At 37.0% G+C, this 23016-nt stretch overlaps 1 protein-coding gene across 1 annotated transcript in view; it reads left to right on the plus strand.

Moving 5' to 3' along the window:
* Positions 1 to 7389: 7389 nt before the first annotated feature.
* GLP2R (glucagon like peptide 2 receptor) overlaps positions 7390 to 23016 on the plus strand; it is a 60469-nt gene continuing 44842 nt past the window's right edge. Inside the window, 2 exon segments of the mRNA XM_044673893.1 lie at positions 7390 to 7578; positions 20574 to 20661. Of these exon segments, the coding sequence (XP_044529828.1) occupies positions 7390 to 7578; positions 20574 to 20661 (277 nt within the window).

Consider the following 23016-nt stretch of genomic DNA (forward strand, 5'->3'; position numbering starts at 1 on the left):
TGACCAACAATCAAGTCAAAGATGAACAGTGGAGGGAAAATAGTTCTGCTAGTCTCTCAGGAGAAGAGAATCTACAGGAGAATGGGAAGGGAAATATTCTAAAAATGGAGATGTCCTAGGGGGAGTCTTCTGTATGCATACCCAGAATTGTCTCAGAAACAAATCAAAAGGCAAAAGACAGGTATAGAACAGCTGAGAATGCTCTGAAGTGGAGGGTTCTATTCCATACCAACTTGAACTTCTAGAAAAAGGCTTCCCCCCAGCCTCCACGCAGACATTTTATCAGATAGAGCATACTGCAAATGCATCTATGACCTGGGCCCTCATTGACCATACTGCAGTCACACTTATGTCTGTAATACTTCACTAATTTGTTTACAACATGGTCAGTACCTTGTATGGCTTCAAGCACATACTAGATATTAATAAGTCTCTATGGTATACATATAGGCATACATACATATATGCATATACAAGGATGCATGGATGTTTGTTTCAAGCCATTCAGGAGGAATTAGAGAGTTAGAGGTGGTTAGAGGCAGTTGTAGAAGGACCTCTTTGCACTTGTACCAGAGGGCATCAGGCAAGGAGGAGATTTTCTTTTCTTTTCCTTAATCATGTCAACCATAACTACTGATACAGTAGTCAATACTGAATCTAGTAAGAAGCAGAGACATTTTCTCTAGACAGATACACAAAGAGAATATTCAAGAGAGAAAATAGCTTCGAGGAACATGAGTCCTCACAGAAGAGAAGACAGCTACAGACTCATAAAAAAGCATAATATAAAAAATAAAGCATAAAAAAAAGTTCAGCTGAACAATTCACTCAGCAGAGACGAAACTTCCAAGAGAAGCAACTAAAGGATTATATGTACAGCAGATGAGTTTCCAGCTCCTATAGAACCAATAGTTATGAGAAAACTCAACTGTAAGTTTTCTTTGCCACATGTCTATCTTACATGAGGCATACCTCACTTCTTACCTCTCATGGATTTTTTATTGTATTGTATTTTTAGAAACTCAAAATCCAGCTTTTATTTTATTTTATTACGAAATCAGTAAATTATTTTGTTAAGAGCTATTTAAATCTACTGGTTAATTTTTACCTGGAAGCATACCAGTGGGGGCTTGTGAGCTATATATAGTCTTAGGAAGACAAACCCACAGAGTTACCCTTAAAGTCTTAGGTAGCAGCTATGTCTGAGGAGCCAACCTGTAGATATAAATACAAATTAGTGAAGTATTCCAGAATCAATGCATAATTTTCTCAGAAAAAAAGGTCATTTACTATGAACTTCTTCTTCCCTACCCTGCATCTCAAAATTTAGACCTCATCTGCCATTTGATTTTCTTTTCTTCATTCAAAGTTTTACCATCTGCATTCAAGTAAGAAGATATGGGAAAAAATTAGCTATACATTATCAAAAATACAGTTCCAAAATTCTAGGATCTCTAAAAATATTATTTAAATAAATAGCAATTCTTTCTCCTCCAAGGTTACTTTGGATTTGATTTGTATATATCTTGTATCTATCTATCTATCTATCTATCTATCTATCTATCTATCTATCTATCTATCTATCTATCTATCTATCTATCCATCTATCTATCTATCTGTCTGTTTGTCTCTGTCTATCTATCCATCCATACAATTTGTCTTCCCCATTAAGATGTATGCCCCTTGAGGACCAGGAAATGTTTCCCTTATCTTTGCCCTTTAATAGAGGTGTTTGGAGTAGACAGGAAGGATTAACACTTCTGGCACAAGGGTTTGCTGAGCCCTTTTCAGAGCTGCTCACTCACCTTTGGTGTCCACTCTTCACTCAACTCTCATTGTCTCAGGCAGAGTGCATGTCTCATGTATAGCAGCTGTACTCCAATGAAAACATCTCAGCAGATAGGCCAAGTCAGGTTGAAGGTTAACAGATAGGTCTCAAACCTATGTCTGAGGTAGAGGCATGTCTCCCCCAAGCATGTGAAGACTTCGTAGAATGGGTGGATAAGAACAATTTGTTTCAATGGCCGTGAAAGTGACTGAAGAGAGTGCTATGGAGTGCTTAGAACTTGGTCAGACATTCAAGATGCCAGTCAACCACTGCTTTCCAGACCATTTCCAGTTGTTTTGATTTTTTGCCTTGCTACTGGACTTTGATAACTCTGTCAAAGAGAGTGAAGTTGATGATTTGGTGCAACTCTGCCTCACTTAAATTCAATTCTCATGCAATTTAAGACATGGCCCTGTGATACTACTGATCCTCTTGACAAACAAAGGATGGGAGACTTCCTGGTTAAGATGGCGGCAGAGTAAAAAGCAGCTGCTTAACCTCTCCCAACCGAAGCACATAGGACTCCTCAAGGGGACATAAAAACAAATCTAGATGAACGAAGGGACCCCACAAGAGGGCATAGCATTGAAGGTACTTGGAATCGAGGCATTTCCATGCTATAAAGGGTTGAAACAGCTCTCACTAGAGCACGAGCTGAGCAACCCCTTCCCCCACCCCCACACCACCTACAGTGCCAAAGCCAGCTCACAAGAGTTAAAGCAGGTTTGGGGCACCCATTAAGTCATTGGCAGCTCCAGGGCCTGCTCCTGAGAGCAGCAAGAATTAGGACCCCTAGAGGCTAAAGAACGCACACGGACTTTGAACACAGACCTTGAGCTGAGGTGCGGGTGAAGGCATTGACGTAGGCACGGACAAGGATCTTGAGCTCAGGCTTGGACCTCTAGTGGGGACCCTGTGCAGTTGGGAGCACAGCTGTGGAAGCAGTGCCCTGAGACTGTTGAAGGAGCCTCAGGCAGAAGGGCAGGTGGGGGGACCACAGGAGGCTTGAGCCTGAGAACAACAAGACCTGAGAACTCGGGAGCCTAGAGAGCACAGACAGACCCTGAGGGTAAGGATAAAGCTGAGAAGGCACTGGGCTAACAATGGCAAGCCAAAATCGGGAACCCCAGAAGAGAAAGATCGTCAAGAAGAAATCTGTAACACTCGACAACTTTTACACAGAGAAAATCCAGACAACAGAGCAAACAGCAGAAGAGAACAAACAAGTAATCATATCCAAACCTTCCCAAAATAATGAAAACTGGTCACAAGCTAATGAAGAGTTCAAATCTGAGATAATGAGAAAGATGGAAGAGATCTGGCAAGAAAATAACAGTTTAAAAGGCAGAATTTTGCAATTGGAAAGTGAGGCTCAGAAATCAAATGAACTGATAAGCAAAATGAACACCAGAAATGACCAGATTGAAAAGGAAAACCAAAAGATTATAGCCAAAAACCAGTCCCTAAAGGCTAGAATTGAGCAAGTAGAAGCTAATGATCTCTCAAGACAGCAAGAACAAATAAAACAAAGTCAAAAGACTGATAAATAGAAGGAAACATGAAATATCTCAATGAAAAAGTGACAGACCAAGAAAACCAGTCTGGAAGAGACAATCTGAGAATCATTGGTCTTCCTGAAAAAGCAGAAATTAATAGAAATTTGGACTCCATACTAAAAGAAATTATTCAGCAAAATTGCCCTGAAGTTCTTCAACAAGAGGGCAATATAGACATTGAAAGGATCCATAGATCACCCTCTATACTAGACCCTGAAAAGACAACCCCCAGGAATATAATAGCCAAATTCAAGAGCTTCCAAGTAAAAGAAAAATCTTACAAGAAGCCAGAAAGAGACAATTCAAATATCAAGGAGCAACAATCAGGATCACATAGGATCTGGCAGCATCCACACTAAAAGAACGCAAGGGTTGGAATATGATATTCAGAAAGGCAAGAGAACAGGGTCTACAACCTACCCATCAAAACTAACTATATACTTCCAGGGGAAAGTTTGGGCATTCAATAAGATAGAAGATTTCCAAGTATTTGCACAGAAAAGACCAGGACTAAATGGAAAGTTCGCTATCCAACCACAAAAATCAAGAGAAACATGAAAAGGTAAAAAAAAAAAAAAAAAAAAATGAAGAGACTACATGGAGATTGGAACTTTACTGGGGAGTGAGCTGAAATTTTATGGACCTGACTTTAGAGTGGTAGGCTAGGAAATAAATTTTCTACTTCTTCCTTTCCTTCCTTCCTCCTTTCTTATACCATATTTATATTAAATTAAATTGTTAAAAGTTAAAAAAAAAGAAAAACAAAGGATGAACAACAACAATATCACTTAGCACAGTGTGTGTACCCATAGTAATTCACTCAAAAATGCTGTTTCATTGGTGATGGATGTTTTCAGTCAAGCCAATCAAGGGGTCTCCTCTGAACACTGTCATTATAATTAGTTGTTCTATGTTTCATGGATATTAGACTGGTCTCCCCAACTTGCTCATAAATTTCTGGAACACAGAGTCAATTGCCCACAGTTCTTGGAATACAATTCTGGGCACATATCAACTTCTTTATAGTTAATTGATTGAAAAGGGAAGAAGGTAAAGAGAAGTTTTATTTCATGTCTGAGGGAGACTATGGCAACTCTTTTCTTTCTCCTTAGATTATCATTCATATTTGACCTAGGGTTCTCATTTGGCTCATGCATTATTAGCAGATAATATGGATAAGATGACTAGGCCTCTCTCAAATTGGTAACCAACAACACAATTCAGTTTAAAATTGTGTCTAGTCACTAGAAATTTCCTTCATTTTCACAGAGCAAGGATACTCTGCTCTGTTTAGGAAGTGGACTTGTGATGAGAACTGTCTATCTACTGTAACCCTGACTAGACTTAGGTTAATACCCCATATCTGTCTATAACTTAATATTAATAACTTAATAATACTTAATTGAAAGTATTTAGTTGATTGAAACTTGTTCTTACCAGGTTAAGATATTAGGGCTTAGCACCTTATTGGTACTTTAAGTAAGATGGGATAATTTATTTACTGACTTAATGTCCTTCTCCCCTATATGTACATAGTTTATGTTATTCCTTTAGAATGTGAACTCTTTGAATAACAGATAGGTGTTATTTTTTCTTCATTTCCATATGTCCAGAACATAGCAAAGCTCCTTGCATATTAGTAAATATCAGTTGAATTGAAGAAAGGCATGGATAGAGGTATGACATTGAGTTATCATTTTGAAAATACCTGCCAGATATATGAATGAGAGAAGAATATGAAATGAGGGGAAATTATGTAAAAGGTCAAACAGACAATTTTGAGCATATATATAAAAATTTTATATATATAAAAATTTTTTTGTTAACAAAAAAATTTAGTTAAATATTAGAGAAGAAGCAGACAAATGGGAAGAATCTTTGAGGCAAGTTTCCGATAAAGGTCTCATTTCTAAGATATGTAGTGAAATGATTCAAATCTATAAGAATAATCCAGAGAAAGAACTGTGGAAGCAGAAACATAGAAGAAAAACAACTGCTTGATCATATGGGCTGATGGGGATATCAATAATATGGAAATAGGTCTTGATCAATAACACACGTATAACCCAGTGGAATTGCACGTTGGCTATGGGAGGGAAGTGAGAGGAAGGGAGGGAAAGGACATGAATCATGTAACCATGAAAAAATTTTCTTAATCGATAAAAAATTTTTAAAAATCTATAAGAATAAATCATTGATAAAAAGTCAAAGGATATGAATAGACAATTTTCAGAGTAAAAAAATCAAATAACCACATGAGAAATGTCTTAAATCACTAATAATTGGGGAAAATGAATTAAAACAATTCTTCAGATTGACAAAATTGACAAAAAACCAAAAATGGCATATGCTAGAGGGGCTGTGGGAAAGTAGTTATATTAATGCACTTTCGGTAGAACAATGATTTGGTCCAACCATTGTGGAAAGCAATTTGGGACTATGTCTCCTAAATTATTAAACTGGATATACATATTCTTTGACCCAGAAATACCACTACTAGATCTGTACTCCAAAGAGGAAAAGTACACATATGCACTAAAATATTTACAGTAGCTCTTTTTGTGATGACAAAGAAGTGGAAGCTGAGGTGATACTCATCAGTTGGGGAACCATTGAAAACAAGTCATGGTAAATGAATGTGATAGGATACTACCACTCTAATAAGAAATTATGAAGGAATAAATTTGAGATGACTTAAATGAACTGATGAAAGTGATCTGAGCAAAACAAGGCGAATAATTTAAAATGTAACAGAAATATTGTAAAGATAATAAATTCTGAAAGACTTAGTTTATCTGGTCACTCAATGATGAAGTACAATTCCAGAAGACTCATGCTATCCTTCTCCTGGCAGAGTGGTAATGGAGTCAGGTATAGATAGAAACATTTCATTGGTGTTTTTTTCCATTTTCTCTCATATCCAGGTTTGGTTACTTAAATCCATCGAGTGTACCTAGGTGCTCTTTTACAATCTCCTCACTTGGGTTTAAATTATTTTTATTCTGTCTTTTCTAGTCCAAAGATATTCTCTGCAGAGAAAACTGTAGCAAAGGTAAGAGTTAAGTAGTTCTACCTACATGCTGTCTTGATTATCAGTCTCCTGAGCAGTGGTTATATGCTTTCTTTGATCTTTGATCTTCCTCTTAGGTCTCTCCACAGCTTCTGTCTTAGATACTGGCTACCTGTGACCTGGGCCAGCTCATTCCCTTACCTCTCTGTAAAATGAGGTATTGAATAATCTCTAAAGATTGGGATACCATCATGTTATAAATCAAGCTGATTAGTTGTCATTTGAGAATATTAAAATAAGTGATAGAAAGAAGCTATTACTTTTATAGAGAGTTGGGGTGGGAGGAAGGGTTTTTAGTGGTAACCTTTTAGCAAAAAGCTAGAATTGCCCCCAGGGCTTTGATTGACTCATTGCCAGGCCTAGGAACAGAAGCACATGCTAGTATGGACTCCCATTTCTGGTGCATAAAAAGGGTTTCATAGGAGACCCTCTCCCTGAGGAGGTATGTGTCTTAGTGCTTTTCATAACTTAAGAGCAAATAAACCACACATGTGGAGATCTTTAAACAGATGTAGCTCAGTCATTTCCAAATCTACTTGTAGAAACGTTGACTCTTAATGTTATTACTGTCATGTAAATTTAGCAGGGGCTATAAGTCTTTGGAAATGCCTTGGACACCTCTCATTTTCTCTTCTGTCTTGCCTGAGGAAGTTGCTGAGAGCACAGCTCTAGAAAAATTGTCTGTGCCTTTTAAGGAGGAGGAGGGGTTGGATAAGGAGGCTGGAGTTAAAAACCTTGGAGAGACATTAGACCTTTCCAGAAGTGTTCAGATTTAAATGAGATCAAGTAAGGGACTCTAAGAGGAGGGCAAAATAAGGAATATTTATGCAAAGGATTCATGACTATATAAGTAGTAAAGACAGGGAGAAGTGGCTGAAGTGTACCTCAGGCTCTTCAGAGAATTGTGTGGACTTTGTGAAAATTCAGAGAGGGAGATGCTCCCAGGAGTGAGCAGTGTGATGTTTTGAAGGACAGAAGAAGGGCCTCTACCATATTCCTCTGCCTCTCTAATGGATGCCGCCACTTTCCAAGAAACCAAGGGGCTCCACTCCCATAAGAAGCTCTATTTCCCAGTCTTTGCTCAGTATTTCCTCCTACTGATACTGCAGTTTTCAGTCAAACCGGTAAGAAAATTCTTTAAAAAAAAAACAAATAACTTAAAAAGTTGTGACAAACTTGGGTTCTAATTCTGCCTTTGCTTACTTGTATGAATTTGAATAATTAACTTCACCTTTCTGGGTTTCAATTACCTTGTCTTTAAAATAAGGGGCTTGGACTAGATGGAGCTCTAAGTTCCCTTCCAATTTTAAATCTATTTCTCATTGAAGAACCAATGTGCCCTGATTCCCTAGCCAATGGATGTTATACTCCATTTCATTGCCTCACAAAGTTAAAGAATAGCAGGTTTGGTCTGAGTCCCAGAATGAAAGAAAAATCATTTGAAATTGTGCTTACAATAATCTATGTAGTCTAACTCTTTCTTGAAGTAAGATTGCTAAAGTGACATCTCTACTCTTAAGCACTGTTCCCAGTGTTAAGATCCTGGAAAAGTAGAGACCCTGAAGAAAGAGGAATCATAGTTCTTAGAGATGGAGTGCACCTCAGAGGCCATTTAGTCCCAAACCCTCATTTTATAGATGAGAAGCCTGAGGCTAAGAGAAGTTAAGTGATTTACTTTGGGTCATTGAGTAGCAGAGATGAGATTTGACCCCAGGTCCTCTAACTCTATGTACCCTTTGCACTATACTATGCTGCCATTAATTTGCTGGGTGACTCCATTTGGGCATCAATATCCTCATCTATACCATAAGGAAGGTGACTTCTAAGGATCCTTCTATCACTTTCTTGTTGTTATTGTTGAGTCATTTCAGTTGTGTCTGGTCCTTTGTGACACCATTTGGGGTCTTGGCAAAGATAGTGGAGTGGTTTGCCATTTCTATAGAGAACTAGCTCTTTTTTTTTTTTAAACCCTTACCTTCCCTCTTGGAGTCAATACTGTGTATTGGCTCCAAGGCAGAAGAGTGGTAAGGGTAGGCAATGGGGGTCAAGTGACTTGCCCAGGGTCACATAGCTGGCAAGTGTCTGAGGCCATATTTGAACCTAGGACTTCCCATCTCTAGGACTGGCTCTCAATCCACTGAGCTACCCAGCTGCCCCCTTAGCTCTTTTTATAGGTAAAGAAACTGAGGCAAAAGGGATAAGTGACTTTCCCAGGGTCACACAACAAATAAGTGGCTGAGACCAGATTTGAACCTATGGAGGTGAGTCTTAGAGAGTTTCCTGAAGCAAGGAGAGGTTAAGAAACTTGGCCATGGTCAAGGAGCTAACAACGGTCAGAGGTGGGATTGGAACCCAGATCTTGCTGACTTCAAGTACATTCTATTATTCACTAATATATTGAGGGTTGGAATAATTTGCAAAATGCTGGAATTTTTATTTGCTGCTTTAGCATAATAATTCTTTTTGAGCAATTTCCACTTTACATAGCTTCCTCTGAGTATTGATTAAAGGCTGGACATAGATGCAGTTCTTAGCAACGAATATCTATAGAGCAGCAACTATTACAGGGCACCTGGAGCTTTGTCCTAGATTTTGATACCCTGGCAGCTGGGTGACTTCTACTCTTCCACTTCTGGAGTGTTGACTCTAGGATATCTCTCCTCTTTCCCTCTACTTCCAGTGGTTGCAGGTGCTTCTCTTGGACTCATCTGCCTACCAGAGTGAATGGCACCCTTTAAATCACCTAGCGTAGGGACCCTTTCCAAAATGGATGATTAGGATTAACATAGCATCAGCCAAAGATAGGTAGGATCTTAGGACCAGGGCCAAGAGTGACATTTCCAATTCACCCAAACCCTTAAAAATTTTTCGAGGCTAGATACTATGTTTCACATCTTTCCCAATCTCCATAGCACCAAGCACAGAATTGTCCATAGAGTAAGTACTCACTAAACGTCTGTAATTGATTTAACAGTTTATTTGTTTGCTGCCAAATAATTCACCTTACTCCCCAAACTTCTTGGCTTGTTGTAATCATTTGAGGGGGTTCCATCTCAGAGTCAGGATCTCAAGACATTTAAATTTGGACTGAGTGGTTTTAGCCTCTATGGTTTACAGTCCATGTGATTCAGATCCCCCTTCTATCTAAGAATAGACTCCTTTCCCTTCCCATTCCTACCTACCCTCCCATATCTATCTGGTTTGGATCTCCCCCCAGTTCCCATCCTTTTTGCATATCCTTTTCTCCCCCAGTTTCCATCCTTTTTGCATATCCTTTTTTATCAGGCTTTCTGAAACCCACCTCTATTCATAATCATCCTTTTCTACACCCCCCATGTTTTGATATCCATTGAAACCTAGATGAAGACACCCCAAGCCACTGCTTCTCTCATATTACTTGAGATACAAGGTCAAGAGAAGGAGTTGACATATTCTTTGCTCCTTATTGCCACTTTCAAACCTGCCTCTACTACTATCATTCAGCAATCACACTTTCTGCTTTAAAATCCATTGCACCCCGGTCAGACTCTTTTAGCTATCATCCTTATACTTCGAGAGCCTTCCCTCTTCTAGTCCTCCTTAGCTTCCAAAACTTCTGTCTCCAAGCCACATCAATACCCATCTCTTCCTCAATTTGTTCTGTGTCAGAATTCCTAAAAATAGTTCTATCTATCCTAATATTCTCAGAACTTAACCTCAGAAACATTATTGTTTTGTAAATTTTGAAATAAGTTTTCATCAGATAGTCTTTATGTTTTGGATTATAATACTCTCAGTGGGGAACAATAGGTTTCCACTTCTGGTGGCTAGTATCTTCCCTAACTTAGCCAGGTCATCTGGTGATAATAATTCATTTTATTTTTATTATGTATTTTTATAAATCCTTATCTTCTGTCTTAGAATCCATACTGGTATCAGTTCCAAGGCAAAAGAGCAGCAGGGGCTAGGCATCTGGGATTAAGTGACTTGCCTAGGGTCACATGGCTAGGAAGTATCTGAGGTTAAATTTTAATCCAGGACCTCCTCTCTCCTAGTTGCCCCAATGAAAATTAATTTTTAAAAATTATTTTTAGGAAAGAAAACAATAACTTTAAAAAAAACCTAATCAAACAAATAAACACAAAAAGAGGAGTAAAGTCCAGTGAATTACCAAATGACAAACAAAGTAAATGCTTGTGTTCTGTGTCTTCTTCCAGGCCTGTCCCCAATTCGGCCACATTTGGACCTATTTTCCTTTCTGCTTTCTCCCCTTCTTTTTTCCTCCCCTTCTTTTTAGTTATAGAGAAAGAGTGACTAGAGTCCTTGGCTTAGAACCAGGAGGACTTAGATTTAAATTCCTCCACTGACATTAACTGTCTAACCTTGGGCCCCTTAACCTCTATGAGCCTCAGATCTTATCTATTAAATCACAGAAAGGTTTCAACATATGCATTGGTGGAGGGAGTTCCTACCCTAGGAATTCTATACAATGATTAAATCGTAGATAAAATTAGGTAACATTTATACATACTTTGAGGTTTACAGAATGGTTTACATTTATTATCTCATTTGACATTGCAACAACTGTATGAGGTAGGTACTATTTTTATCCCTATTTTATAGATGTGAACATTGAGACTGAAAGATATTAAGTGACTTCCTCAGGGTTACACAGCTATTAAATCTCAAAGGAGAGATTAAAATTCAGACCTTTTTTTTTTTTTTTTTTTAAAACCCTTACCTTCCATCTTGGAGTCAATATTGTGTATTGGCGCGAAGGCAGAAGACTAGTAAGGGTAGGCAATGGGGGTCAAGTGACTTGCCCAGGGTCACACAGCTGGGAAGTGTCTGAGGCCAAACTGGCTCTCAATCCACTGAGCTACTGAGCTGCCCAAATTTCAGACCTTCTTATAATCTATGCATTGTCAGTTTTCTTCCCATCTTTCAAGTATTTGTGTATCCCTATAGTCAATATATATGTAAGTGTGGCTCTACTGATGAGTGACTGAAATTATTGTGGAAATAAGTAATTTGCTAGAAGGAATATTTGAAAACAGCCACTCCTTTTGTTCATTTTGTTGAGCATGAAATTGAACTGTAGTGGGAGAAATAAGTTGTTTGTATATACTGAAAGGGACCTCAGAAGTATTCATTTTATAGTGGCTTCTCTGCCTTTTGGCTAAGATCAGGTGTAGAACAGTTGCAGAGACTGATGTTAAGGGACCCTTTAAAGGACACATAGGTAATAATTGGCAGACTCAGGATTTGAATTCAGATATTTTGTCAGTGGAAGATTTTGAAGTAGACTCTAGGTTTCTTAACTTGTATCCCCAGTGGTTTTTTTTTTTTTCCTAATATGCATTACTGATGTTTTAGCAATTAAAGCAAAATCTCTGATGTTGATTTTAGTTGCCTGATATTTCAAATGAAAACAAGATTTTGGTTTTTGCTTGAATTATCCAGCTAAATGCCTTGGTTTTTCATTTCTTTTCTTATATCCACACAGTCAATCTCTAAATTTGCTTGTATGTTTGACTTAAGTTCTGTATAAGCAATAGGATTGGTGAGACCTTTGGGTTGACTTACACACTGGAAAAACTCTCACCATAATGTAGTATTTCTGGTATTCGGAAACATTTTTTATGATCTCATGATGTGACAATAAACTACATTGAACAACTTTTTTTCTTTCTGAGGAAGGGTGGGTTGACAAATAACCTGGATCTCATCTTGTTTCCTTTAGGCTTCAATATTTGTTTTTTCTAACTATGTTAGTGAACGTTCTCTTGGGTACAAAGTTGTTTTTGTTCCCCTAGTATGTTTATTCTGGAAGTCTTCATAGACTTCTATGATTAATTTTGCTTATAGATTCCTGCCTGGTGTGGAATATAAATAAGTGTGGGGAATTTAGGGGCAGGAAGCTTTCATCAAAAATTCACTCAATGAGAAATGTCAAAATTTACATTTTAAGTAAAGGAATTTACTTCCTAAGAATGAAGTTTTCTTTGTATTTGTAGGCATTTATACAAATTTGTTAATTATTGGTTTGTGTTCAAGAAAGATGATGGTTGTGATTCTTTTTTCTTTTTTCCTATCTCTTCCCTTCACTAGCTTGACTGAATTTATTGATCTTGATTGACATCATATATGCACAGACTCTTTGGTTTTCTTTGAAATACACCTGAATTATTATTAAGTATTAATAGCTTCATTTCATATAAAGTAAGTAACTTGCAAACACTTTATTTAGTGTGTCTGGTATTTAAAAATCTGAACCAGTTCTGTAAGCAACTGTGTTTTGTATTACAGTGAAAATATGAAAATATTTTAAATGCAACTCATGTGTTTTGCATAGCTTCTTCCTCTATATTACCACCCTATTTTTTCAGGGTTTTCTTTTCAGGAAACATCTTTAACTCTTCTTAATATATTCCTTTTTAAAGAGGAATCAAAGTATTATGTCAAAAGCCAAGAAGTTTGACAATTTATGATTAGGCATCACAAACTCAAATATGTCTACTGTAAAGTAAGTCCTGGATGTGGTTGAAAATACCTGGGGTTTGAATATGACCTCAGATACTTCATAGCTAGTGACTGTGAACAAGTCACTTAATCCTGTTTGTCGAGCCCTTACCTTCTGTCCTAGAGTTGTTAGGAGGACAGAAAGTAAGAGTTAAAAAAAAAAAAAGATCTTGACTATCAATGACAGCCTAAGGTTTTGTTGCTCTTTCATTGGTCAAGTTCCCTTTCTCAATAAAAGTTCACTCATATGCCTGCCTTTGTAGTTCTGGTGTCCACTTTTACTGTTTAATAGAAGTAGCATATAACTACCAAAATGCGAATGTTGTTTTTTGGTAAATTACAGTGCATGTCATTTCTTAGTACACTAGAATGGGAAAACCATTGAAAATATGTGAGTCCAGGCCTAACATTTTTAGTTTTTTCCATACATATTTGTGCACATGTAAGAGGGTCATAGTGATTGTTATGAGTCTAGTGATTGTTACTTAGAAAGTTTGGACGATTATTGTGTGTTCTCATTGTTGACCGTAGTCCAAAATATGCCTTGTGGAAATGCTTTGCCCTATGTAGCAGTAAAGTAACACAAAACAGAATTATATTTTACACACCAAAAAAAAGAAAGAAAATAAAGAAATGTGCTCTTTATTTTCTTTCCTCCTCCATCACTGGCTCAGCCAAGATAGTCACTTGAGTTTCTGCCTGTATGGCATCCCAGGAAAGAGAAAAGCCAGGTTCATGGAATGTCAACTGGAAAGGGACTTATAGATCATCTAACCAAACATGTAAAATCCAGGTGAATTGCTTGTTGGCTATGGCAGTGGGGAGGGAAAGAATATGAATCATGTAACCATTGAAAAATATTCTAAATTACATAACTAAATGAATAAAATTTTAAAAAGATCATCTAATCAAACCTCATTTTTGTAAATGAGTCAACTGAGGTCTATCTAGAAAGACAAAATAGCTTACTTGGTCAGTATCCAGATCTCTTGATTTTCAATCAAGTCCACTGCAACCCTTTGAAAGGAACTTTTCTTTCTCCAGGAGTCTAGGTCTAATCAGGACAAAGGATACTGTTGAATGACCAGGACCTTCAAGATTCAAATTTTGGGATTAGAATTTTCAAAATCGGAACTCAGGAGTTTATGGTTTGGGATCCTGAAAGCTAGTTGTGTCTGTACAATTCCACAAAACTAATTTGTAGCTGATTTTTGTTTTCCCTTCTTCTTTAACCCTGCTCCTTACAGTTGTCATTCTATTTACATGCTTAGCAAAAGTGACAAGATTAGGGGTAGGAAGAAGGCATAGTGATAGAGCACTGAACTTGGAGTCAATAGGACCTGGGTTCAAATTCAGCCTCAAACTCTTCTTAGCTGTGTGGCCATGAGTGAGTCACTTAACCTCTACCGACTCAGTTTCCTCATCTATAAAATGCAAATAGTAAAAGGTTTGTGAGGATAAAATGAGATATTTTCTACAACACTTTTCAAACTTTAAAATATGATATATATGCTAACTATCAAATCATTAGTGGAATGGATGTTGATTTGTCAGACATACATAAGGCAAGGATCATCAAAGGCTTGGCTTCAAGAACTGATAAGCTATGTGACCTTGGACAAATCAAATCCCTTTTTTTTTAAAAAATTTAAACATTTATTAATATTCATTTTTAATATGGTTACATGATTCATGCTCCTACTTTCCCCTTTGCCCCCCGCAATCCCCCCACCCATGGCTGATGCACATTTCCACTGGTTTTGTCGTGTGTCCTTGATCAAGACCTATTTCCAAATTGTTGGTAGTTGCATTGGTGTGGTAGTTTCGAGTCCACATCATCAATCATGTCCACCCCGACCCATGCGTTCAAGCAGTTGTTTTTCTTATATGTTTCCTCTCCTGCAGTCCTTCCTCTGAATGTGGGTAGCGTTCTTTACCCTAAATCCCTCACAGCTGTCCTGGGTCATTGTATTGCTGCTGGTACAGAAGTTCATTACATTCGATTTTACCACAGTATATCAGTCTCTGTGTACAATGTTCTTCTGGCTCTGCTCCTTTCACTCTGCATCAGTTCCTGGAGGTCTTTCCAGTTCACCTGGAACTCCTCCAGTTTATTATTCCTTTTAGCACAATAGTATTCCATCACCAGCATATACCACAGTTTGTTCAGCCATTCCCCAATTGAAGGACATATCCTCCTTTTCCAGTTTTTTTGCCACCACAAAAAGTGCAGCTATAAATATTTTCTTACAAGTCTGTTTATCTATGATCTCTTTGGGGTACAAACCCAACAATGGTATGGCTGGATCAAAGGGCAGGCATTCTTTTATAGCCCTTTGAGCATAGTTCCAAATTGCCAGCCAGAATGGTTGGATCATTTCACAACTCCACCAGCAATGCATTAATGTCCCAATTTTGCCACATCCCCTCCAGCATTCATTACTCTCCCCTTCTTTCATTTTAGCCAATCTGCTAGGTGTGAGGTGATACCTCAGAGTTGTTTTGATTTGCATTTCTCTAATTATTAGAGATTTAGAACACTTTCTCATGTGCTTATTGATAGTTTTGATTTCTTTACCTGAAAATTGCCTATTCATGTCTCTTGCCCATTTATCAATTGGGGAATGGCTTGATTTTTTATACAATTGCTTTAACTCCTTGTATATTTGAGTAATTAGACCCCTGTCAAAAAAAAAAAAAAAAAAAAAAAAAAAAAAAAAAAAAAAAAAAAAAAGTTTTTGTTTGTACAAAAGCTTTTTAGTTTAATATAATCAAACCCATTTAATTTACATTTTGTAATTTTCTCTAACTCTTGCTTGGTTTTAAAGTCTTTCCTTTCCCAGAGATCTGACAAGTATACTATTCTGTGTTCACTTAACTTATTTATAGTTTCCCTCTTTATATTCAAGTCATTCACCCATTCTGAATTTATCTTGGTGTAGGGTGTGAGATGTTGATCTAAACCTAATATCTCCCATATTGTTTTCCAAATTTCCCAGCAGATTTTGTCAAATAGTGGATTTTTGTCCCAAAAGTTGGGCTCTTTGGGTTTATCATACACTGTCTTGCTGATGTCATTTATCCCAAGTCTATTCCATTGATCCTCCTCTCTATCTCTTAGCCAGTACCATATTGTTTTGATGACTGCGGCTTTATAGTATAGTTTAATATCTGGTACTGCTAGGCCTCCTTCCTTCACATTTTTTTTTCATTATTTCCCTTGATATTCTTGATCTTTTGTTATTCCAAATGAAATTTGTTATAGTTTTTTCTAATTCAGTAAAGAAGTTTTTTGGTAGTTTGATAGGTATGGGGCTAAATAGGTAAATTAATTTGGGTAGAATTGTCGTTTTTATTATGTTAGCTCGTCCTACCCATGAGCAATCAATGGCTTTCCAATTGTTTAGATCCAGTTTTATTTGTTTGGAAAGTGTTTTGTAGTTGTTTTCATATAATTGCTGTGTTTGTTTTGGTAGATAGATTCCTAAGTATTTTATATTGTCTAGGGTGATTTTAAATGGTGTTTCTCTTTCTACTTCTTGCTGCTCTAATGTGTTGGAAATGTATAGAAATGCTGATGATTTATGTGCATTTATTTTGTATCCTGCAACTTTGCTAAAGTTGTTGATTATTTCTACAAGCTTCTTAGTTGATTCTCTAGGATTTTTTAAGTATACCATCATGTCATCTGCAAATAGTGATAGCTTAGTCTCCTCCTTGCCTATTTTGATACCTTCAATTTCTTTTTCTTCTCTAATCAAATCCCTTTTTATAGCTTAATTTTCTCATCTGTAGAATAACAGCATTGGACTGAATGCACTCTAAAATCCTCATCATTTCTGAATTTAAGGGATCTGACTTTATTACTTGTCAGGGACCACTTAGGTAGTTATTAATTTGAATTTTCAAATTTTTTTTAGAGTTCATATGAAAAATTACAACTAAGTACTCCTAGAGTGTTTGCTAGTTTAAACACTTATTTCATTGTTTTTCTGTTATTTTACTGAGATAGTGTTTAGAGAGATAAAGTTCTTAAAAATAAAAATATCAATTGTGTTTTTATAATTGCCATCATTATTGTCATTATTTAATATGTAATGAGAATATCATACCCTGGAAGGTGCTAGCTATGTGCTTGCCTCAGTTTTATGGAGATGGCAAGGAATCTTTCTCAGCTCTCTTCAGGTATTCTGTAAGTTAATGCTGGGATATAAATTTATAAGGACAGACAAACAGACAGACAGACAGACAGAGACAGAGAGAGCAAAGCTGGCAAATTATTAGAATAGTGTTGGTCTGATGTTGGGAAGGGATTACTTGTTCAGTGTGCCGGCCTGCTTTTTGTGACAAATACAAACTATAGGGTAACAAACATTATAAGTCCAGGAGGGATTGTATAGCAACATTCTGTGAAAGGGCTTGGGATTTACCAAAATGTTAAAAGGTTGTCCCATTGATTGGAAGAACAAGTTGTGGTATGTGGTTGTAATGGAATACTATTGCACCATAAGGAATGATGAATAGAATGAGTTCAGAAAAACCTGAAAAGACTTATATGAATTGATGACAACAGAAATAAGCAGAAGCAGGAGAACAATGTATACAGTAACAAAAATATTTTACAGTGATCAACCATTATCAGCAAAGTAAGTCTCCAAAATAAGCACAAGAGATTCATGAAGAAAATGCTATCCTTTGGAATCCAAGTACAGATCAAAACATGCCATCTTCCATTATATATTCTTCACGAGATTTCTATTGTATGTATGATATGTGTCTTCTACCATGACACGAGCAATATGGAAATATGTATTACTTAAAAGTAAGGATATATTCTATGTCAGACTATTCCCATCCTGGGGGGAAGGGTATGGAGGGAGAAAATCTGAAATTTAAAATGTTAAAAAACAACTGTCAAAAATTATTTCTACATGTAGCTGAAAAAATAAAAAGTAAAAACATTAAAAAAAATAAACTTGATAACTCCAAGTTTGGTTTCTACCAGGAGAAACTGATGGTCTATTGAGTATGTTAATTTAGAAAAAACACAGAACTATTAGAAAAAACAAGTCTTTAATCAGGAGAGGGATATTGTTCAATATTTAGGCCTCCACACAGAATCACACGCCCCAAACCACAAAGACCTGAAGGCCCTGGCACTTTGGCACACTATCCCAGGGAGTACTACCGCGCAAGATGATAGCTCTGATGAACCATGAAAATTGGGGAGCTTCAGGAACTGGGGACAGGGGAGTGTGGTTGATTGGCTTTACAATGGCTACACAGAAATGAGAAGTTCAAGACAGGATTATCAGGGAGAGGCTGATGCCTTACAATAGACACAGAAGGGAAAGCTCAAGGGCTGGGCTACCTGAAAAAGGACAGGAAGAAGGGAAACTACCAGGACAAAAGGGTACTTAACATCCAATTGAGTCTGCTAGCCCCACTTAGGTGACCACCAAGGACTTTAAGGTCTATTGCTATTCTGAAACTCGTGAGTCTGGGGGCTCCTTCTGGAAGAAACTCTCATGTGACAAGGCCAAATTTGAGGGTCTTCAGAACCCACATTGCTACAAACTTGGGGTTTCTAGATTTCAAGTTGACAACGGTTTTAGATGCCTATATGCATTTCAATTTTGAACAGTTATATAGGATCTGGAACTTTTTTGCCCACAGTGGAATAAATTTGGAACTTAAATGTACACCATATTTAGAGATTTTACTGGAGTAACTCCTAGAAAGGGCAATGGAACTAAAGAGAGACAATAACTTTCAAGTCTACCAAAAGAGACTTAATCCACATGAGCCCAGAGTCTTGGTGCTCAGCGATTGAAGCAATTGGTTATAAATGGAAAGAAGTACACAAGTCAGAAGAACCAAGAAAACTTCCCACTAGAGTCTAGGAATTTAAATTTCACCTCAGACACTATGTATCTCAACCCATGTCACACATTCAACTGTGCCTCAATTTCTTCATCCATAAAACAAAGATAAACATAATTTTTGGGAAAATATTTAAAAGAAACATTTATGGGAGAATCAAGCAGTTCTTGAAAACAAGGATCACACCTACCTCCCAGGGTTATAAGGTTGAAATAAGACAACACATGTAAAGTGATTTGTGTGTTAAAGCACAGTATAAATTCTAGATATTATTATTATTATTAACTAAGTTAACCTTGGGCTACACCACATTTTTAACTTAATTTTTAGATTTCAGCTTCTCCAAATGTAAAATGGGCATAATAATTTCTTCCATACTTAACTTACAGGGTTTTTGGAAGTTAACATAGGAAATGTTAAAGCATTCTAAAAGCAGAAGTGCATTGTAAATACTATTCAACAGACTTCTCAGAAGGGCATAAAAAATGTGCTGTATTACAAGGTAATAAAGGTTGAGAAAAGTTTATATGGGGGGATGTCATAAGTTCCTTGAGGACAAAAGATCTGTCATATTCTAATCCATTAGAATCTAGCAGAAAGGACACTGGAGTCAGGAGACTTGAATTCAAGTGCTGTTTTCTATACTATGTGACTTAAACAAATCACTTCACTCCTCTGAGCCTCCATTTTCTTACTGAAAAATAAATGATGGAGTTAGACTTGATGCTTCTCTCTGTCTCTCTCTGTCTCTCTGTCTCTCTGTCTCTCTGTCTCTCTGTCTCTCTGTCTCTCTGTCTCTCTGTCTCTCTGTCTCTCTGTCTGTCTCTCTCTCTCTCTCTCTTTAAGCCCTCACCTTCCATCTTGGAGTCAATACTATGTATTGGCTACAAGGCAGAAGAGTGGTAAGGTCTAGGCAATGACTTGCCCAGGGTCACACAACTGGGAGGTGTTTGAGGCCAGATTTGAATCTAGGACCTCCCGTCTCTAGGCCTGGTTCTCAATCCACCGAGCTACCCAGCTGCCCTAGATTTGTTGCTTCTAAGAACTCTTCCAGTGCTAATATTCTATGTTTCTAGAATTCTTCTCAGCATAATACTTGATACAGAGTAGGCAGGATAATTGTTTTTAATTTTGGGGAAAGTACTTAAAAGAAACATTTATGGGAGAATCAAGCAGTTCTTGAAAGACCAATTCAAGTGTGAATATCTATAGGATTCCCCAAAGATAGTCAAACTTTTGTTCAGCCATTCAACAACTTTTGATTAAGCACTTGCTCTATGTCAGGCACTGTGCTGGGTTCTGTGATCAATAATATAGAATTTGATGTTCCATTGGGAAAGTACAAAATACCCATGAATAAGTAAGAAGTACTGAATATGTACAAAGTAAATATACTGGTTTGGATGGGGCAGAACTGATGACTGGATGAATCAGGAAAGGCTTCTGTTTTAGAGTTGTTACTAAGAAAATAAGGGTTTAAAAAGAAGAATCATGGATTATTCCCAGGTTATAGGTATATAACCTATATACATATACTGGTATTCTTGGTAGAAATGAGTGAGTGAGTTTAGAAGGAAAGATAATGAGCTCTATTTTGGACAAGCTGATTTTGAGATTGCCACAGGACATTCAGGTGTAGATATATAGCAGTAAGCACATCTCTTAGATTATAAAATAACTTCAATTAGGTCTCTAGCTGTTTTTTGAATGACACTTTTTTTTTTGGTTCCTTCAGGTTACAGGATCTCTCCTAAAGGAGACAACTCAAAAGTGGTTACTATACAAAAAAACGTGTTTGATAGAGTTACAAAATCGAACAAATGGTAAGGAAATGAATCCTTTAATTGTGTACTTTGCTTGACTGCCATAACAACTCAAGATCCCAACTACAATCTTTGTTAAGGAATTCTTCTGAGTTCAGTTTAGAACCCTTAAACATGCCTAAACTATCATTAGATAATTTTACATATGCTTCAATAATCTGATCATGTCCAAAGACCTGTTCTGGTCAACTAATGACACACTTGAGACTTTTTGGTTATACCTGAATGAAGAAAAAAAAGATAAAATCCAAATTTTTTTACTATGCTAGTGGATACACAACTGACAACTCCTTATAGCTTCCTCCTGAAAATTTACCTTTGTTTTAAGCAGGAAAATGAGGACCAGAGGTTGTTAACACTCCTCCTTTGGCATCACCTCATGACCTGTGAGAGCTGAGGAAAGGCAGAAGCTTTCAGATCAAGTGAGATAATTGGAATAAAGAATTTTAAAGCACTATGTAAATTTGAATTATTATTATCATTATTACTTCTCCATTACTTCACTGACATAATGGTAGCATTTAGTTCTTTAAAAAAATTATTGTATTTTCTCTTTTCATCATCTTCTTTTCTGTATGTATCCCTCCCTGCTCCACTACCCAGTGAAAGCATCCCTTGTTTATTGTGGGCTACTGTGTTGTCTCAGAGGTTTGGTTTACCTCTCTTGTAGCTCTCCACCTTGACTTGAATTGTTCTCTCTCTCTCTCTCTCTCTCTCTCTCTCTCTCTCTCTCTCTCTCTGTGATGCTTTCTCTGACTCCGTCTCTCTTTTTCTGTCTGTCTGTCTGTCTTTCTGTATCTCTCTGTCTCTCTGGGCTTATTTTCCTTTCTCAACATGTTTCTTTTCTGGCATCAAGTACTCGCCACTAACTACCCTTCAGGTTCTAGAGTCACAACTCTCAGACACCTTGGTTCCTCAGTAGCTGATGAGCCTCTGGGGGTGTATTTCACATAAAAATATTGTCCAAGATGACTTCATTGAGTGTTAATCAAATAATTTAATAAAAGGCAAAACAATAAGTTACATGAAATTCCACCCATAAATCTGGGTGGTATCAATGCATACAATGTCATGAGGAACAGTATGGCCAACTGAAATGATTAAAGTGATGGGACAAAAAAAAAAGTTTCCTGGCCAATCACAATTTAGGAACTTCAGAGAGCTGTAGTCTTACTTTCACACAGGTCCGAAGTCCCTTTTTTTTATCTCAGGGCAGAAAGCAACACCCTCACTTGTATTGTAACTCTGAAATATATTCTTAGAACTCTTTTACTCTGCCTAATTCACAAATGCATTCTCATCTTGAAAAACATCACTGTAGTTCATAATGAATAATGAAAATTTCACTTTTAGTGAAATGCAGATAAAGTACATTTGTCCAATAATCATAAAATAGTTTTGCAAATTCAGTATTCCCCAGTTATTCCAAAATTCTCTGGATTTTCATACATATGAGCTATTGAAAAAAAAAAGCCTTAAAGTAGCTTTTCTCTTAGATAAACACATTAGGTCCTTATACTTGTAATAGTGATTTTTTTTAAAAAAGAGAAAAAGAGGTAGTTTTTGAAGTAGTTCAATATTCCATATCTCTAGTATTGAGCTCTGGAATGTGCACGGGTACATTTTTTTCAATCCTTCCTGAGGCCAACTTTAATCATTAAAATTTCATAGTGTATTTTTTTCTTTATTTACATTGCTGTAATCATTGTGACTATTTTTTAAAAATATTTTATTTTTTTAGAAAAGTTTTCCATGGTTCCACGATTCTTATTTTTACTTTCCCCTTCACCCCCCTTCAGCCCCTCCCCCCATATCCAATGCACATTTCCACTGGTTTTAACATATGTGATTAATCAAGACTTATTTACATATTATTGATAGCTGCATTTGTGTGGTCGTTTAGTCACATCCCCAACCATGTCCGTATCAACCCATGTATTCAAGTGGTTGTTTTTCTTCTGTGTTTCCACTCCTGCAGTTCTTCCTCTGAATGTGGGTAGCGTTCTTTTCCATAAATCCCTCAGAATTGTACTGGGTCATTGCATTGCTTTTAGTACAGAAGTCCATTACATTCAGTTTTACCACAGTGTATCAGCCTCTGTGTACAATGTTCTCCTGGGTTCTGCTCCTTTCACTCTGCATCAATTCCTGGAGGTCTTTCCAGTCCACATGGAATTCCTCCAGTTTATTATTCCTTTGAGCACAATAGTATTCCATCACCAGCATATACTACAATTTGTTCAGCCATTCCCCAATTGAAGAGCATCCCTTCATTTTCCAGTTTTTTGCCACCACAAAAAGTGTGGCTATAAATATTTTTGTACAAGTCTGTTTATCTATGATCTCTTTGGGGTA

This window comes from Gracilinanus agilis, chromosome 4 (assembly GCF_016433145.1).
Source record: "Gracilinanus agilis isolate LMUSP501 chromosome 4, AgileGrace, whole genome shotgun sequence".
In the NCBI taxonomy this organism is placed as follows: domain Eukaryota; kingdom Metazoa; phylum Chordata; class Mammalia; order Didelphimorphia; family Didelphidae; genus Gracilinanus; species Gracilinanus agilis.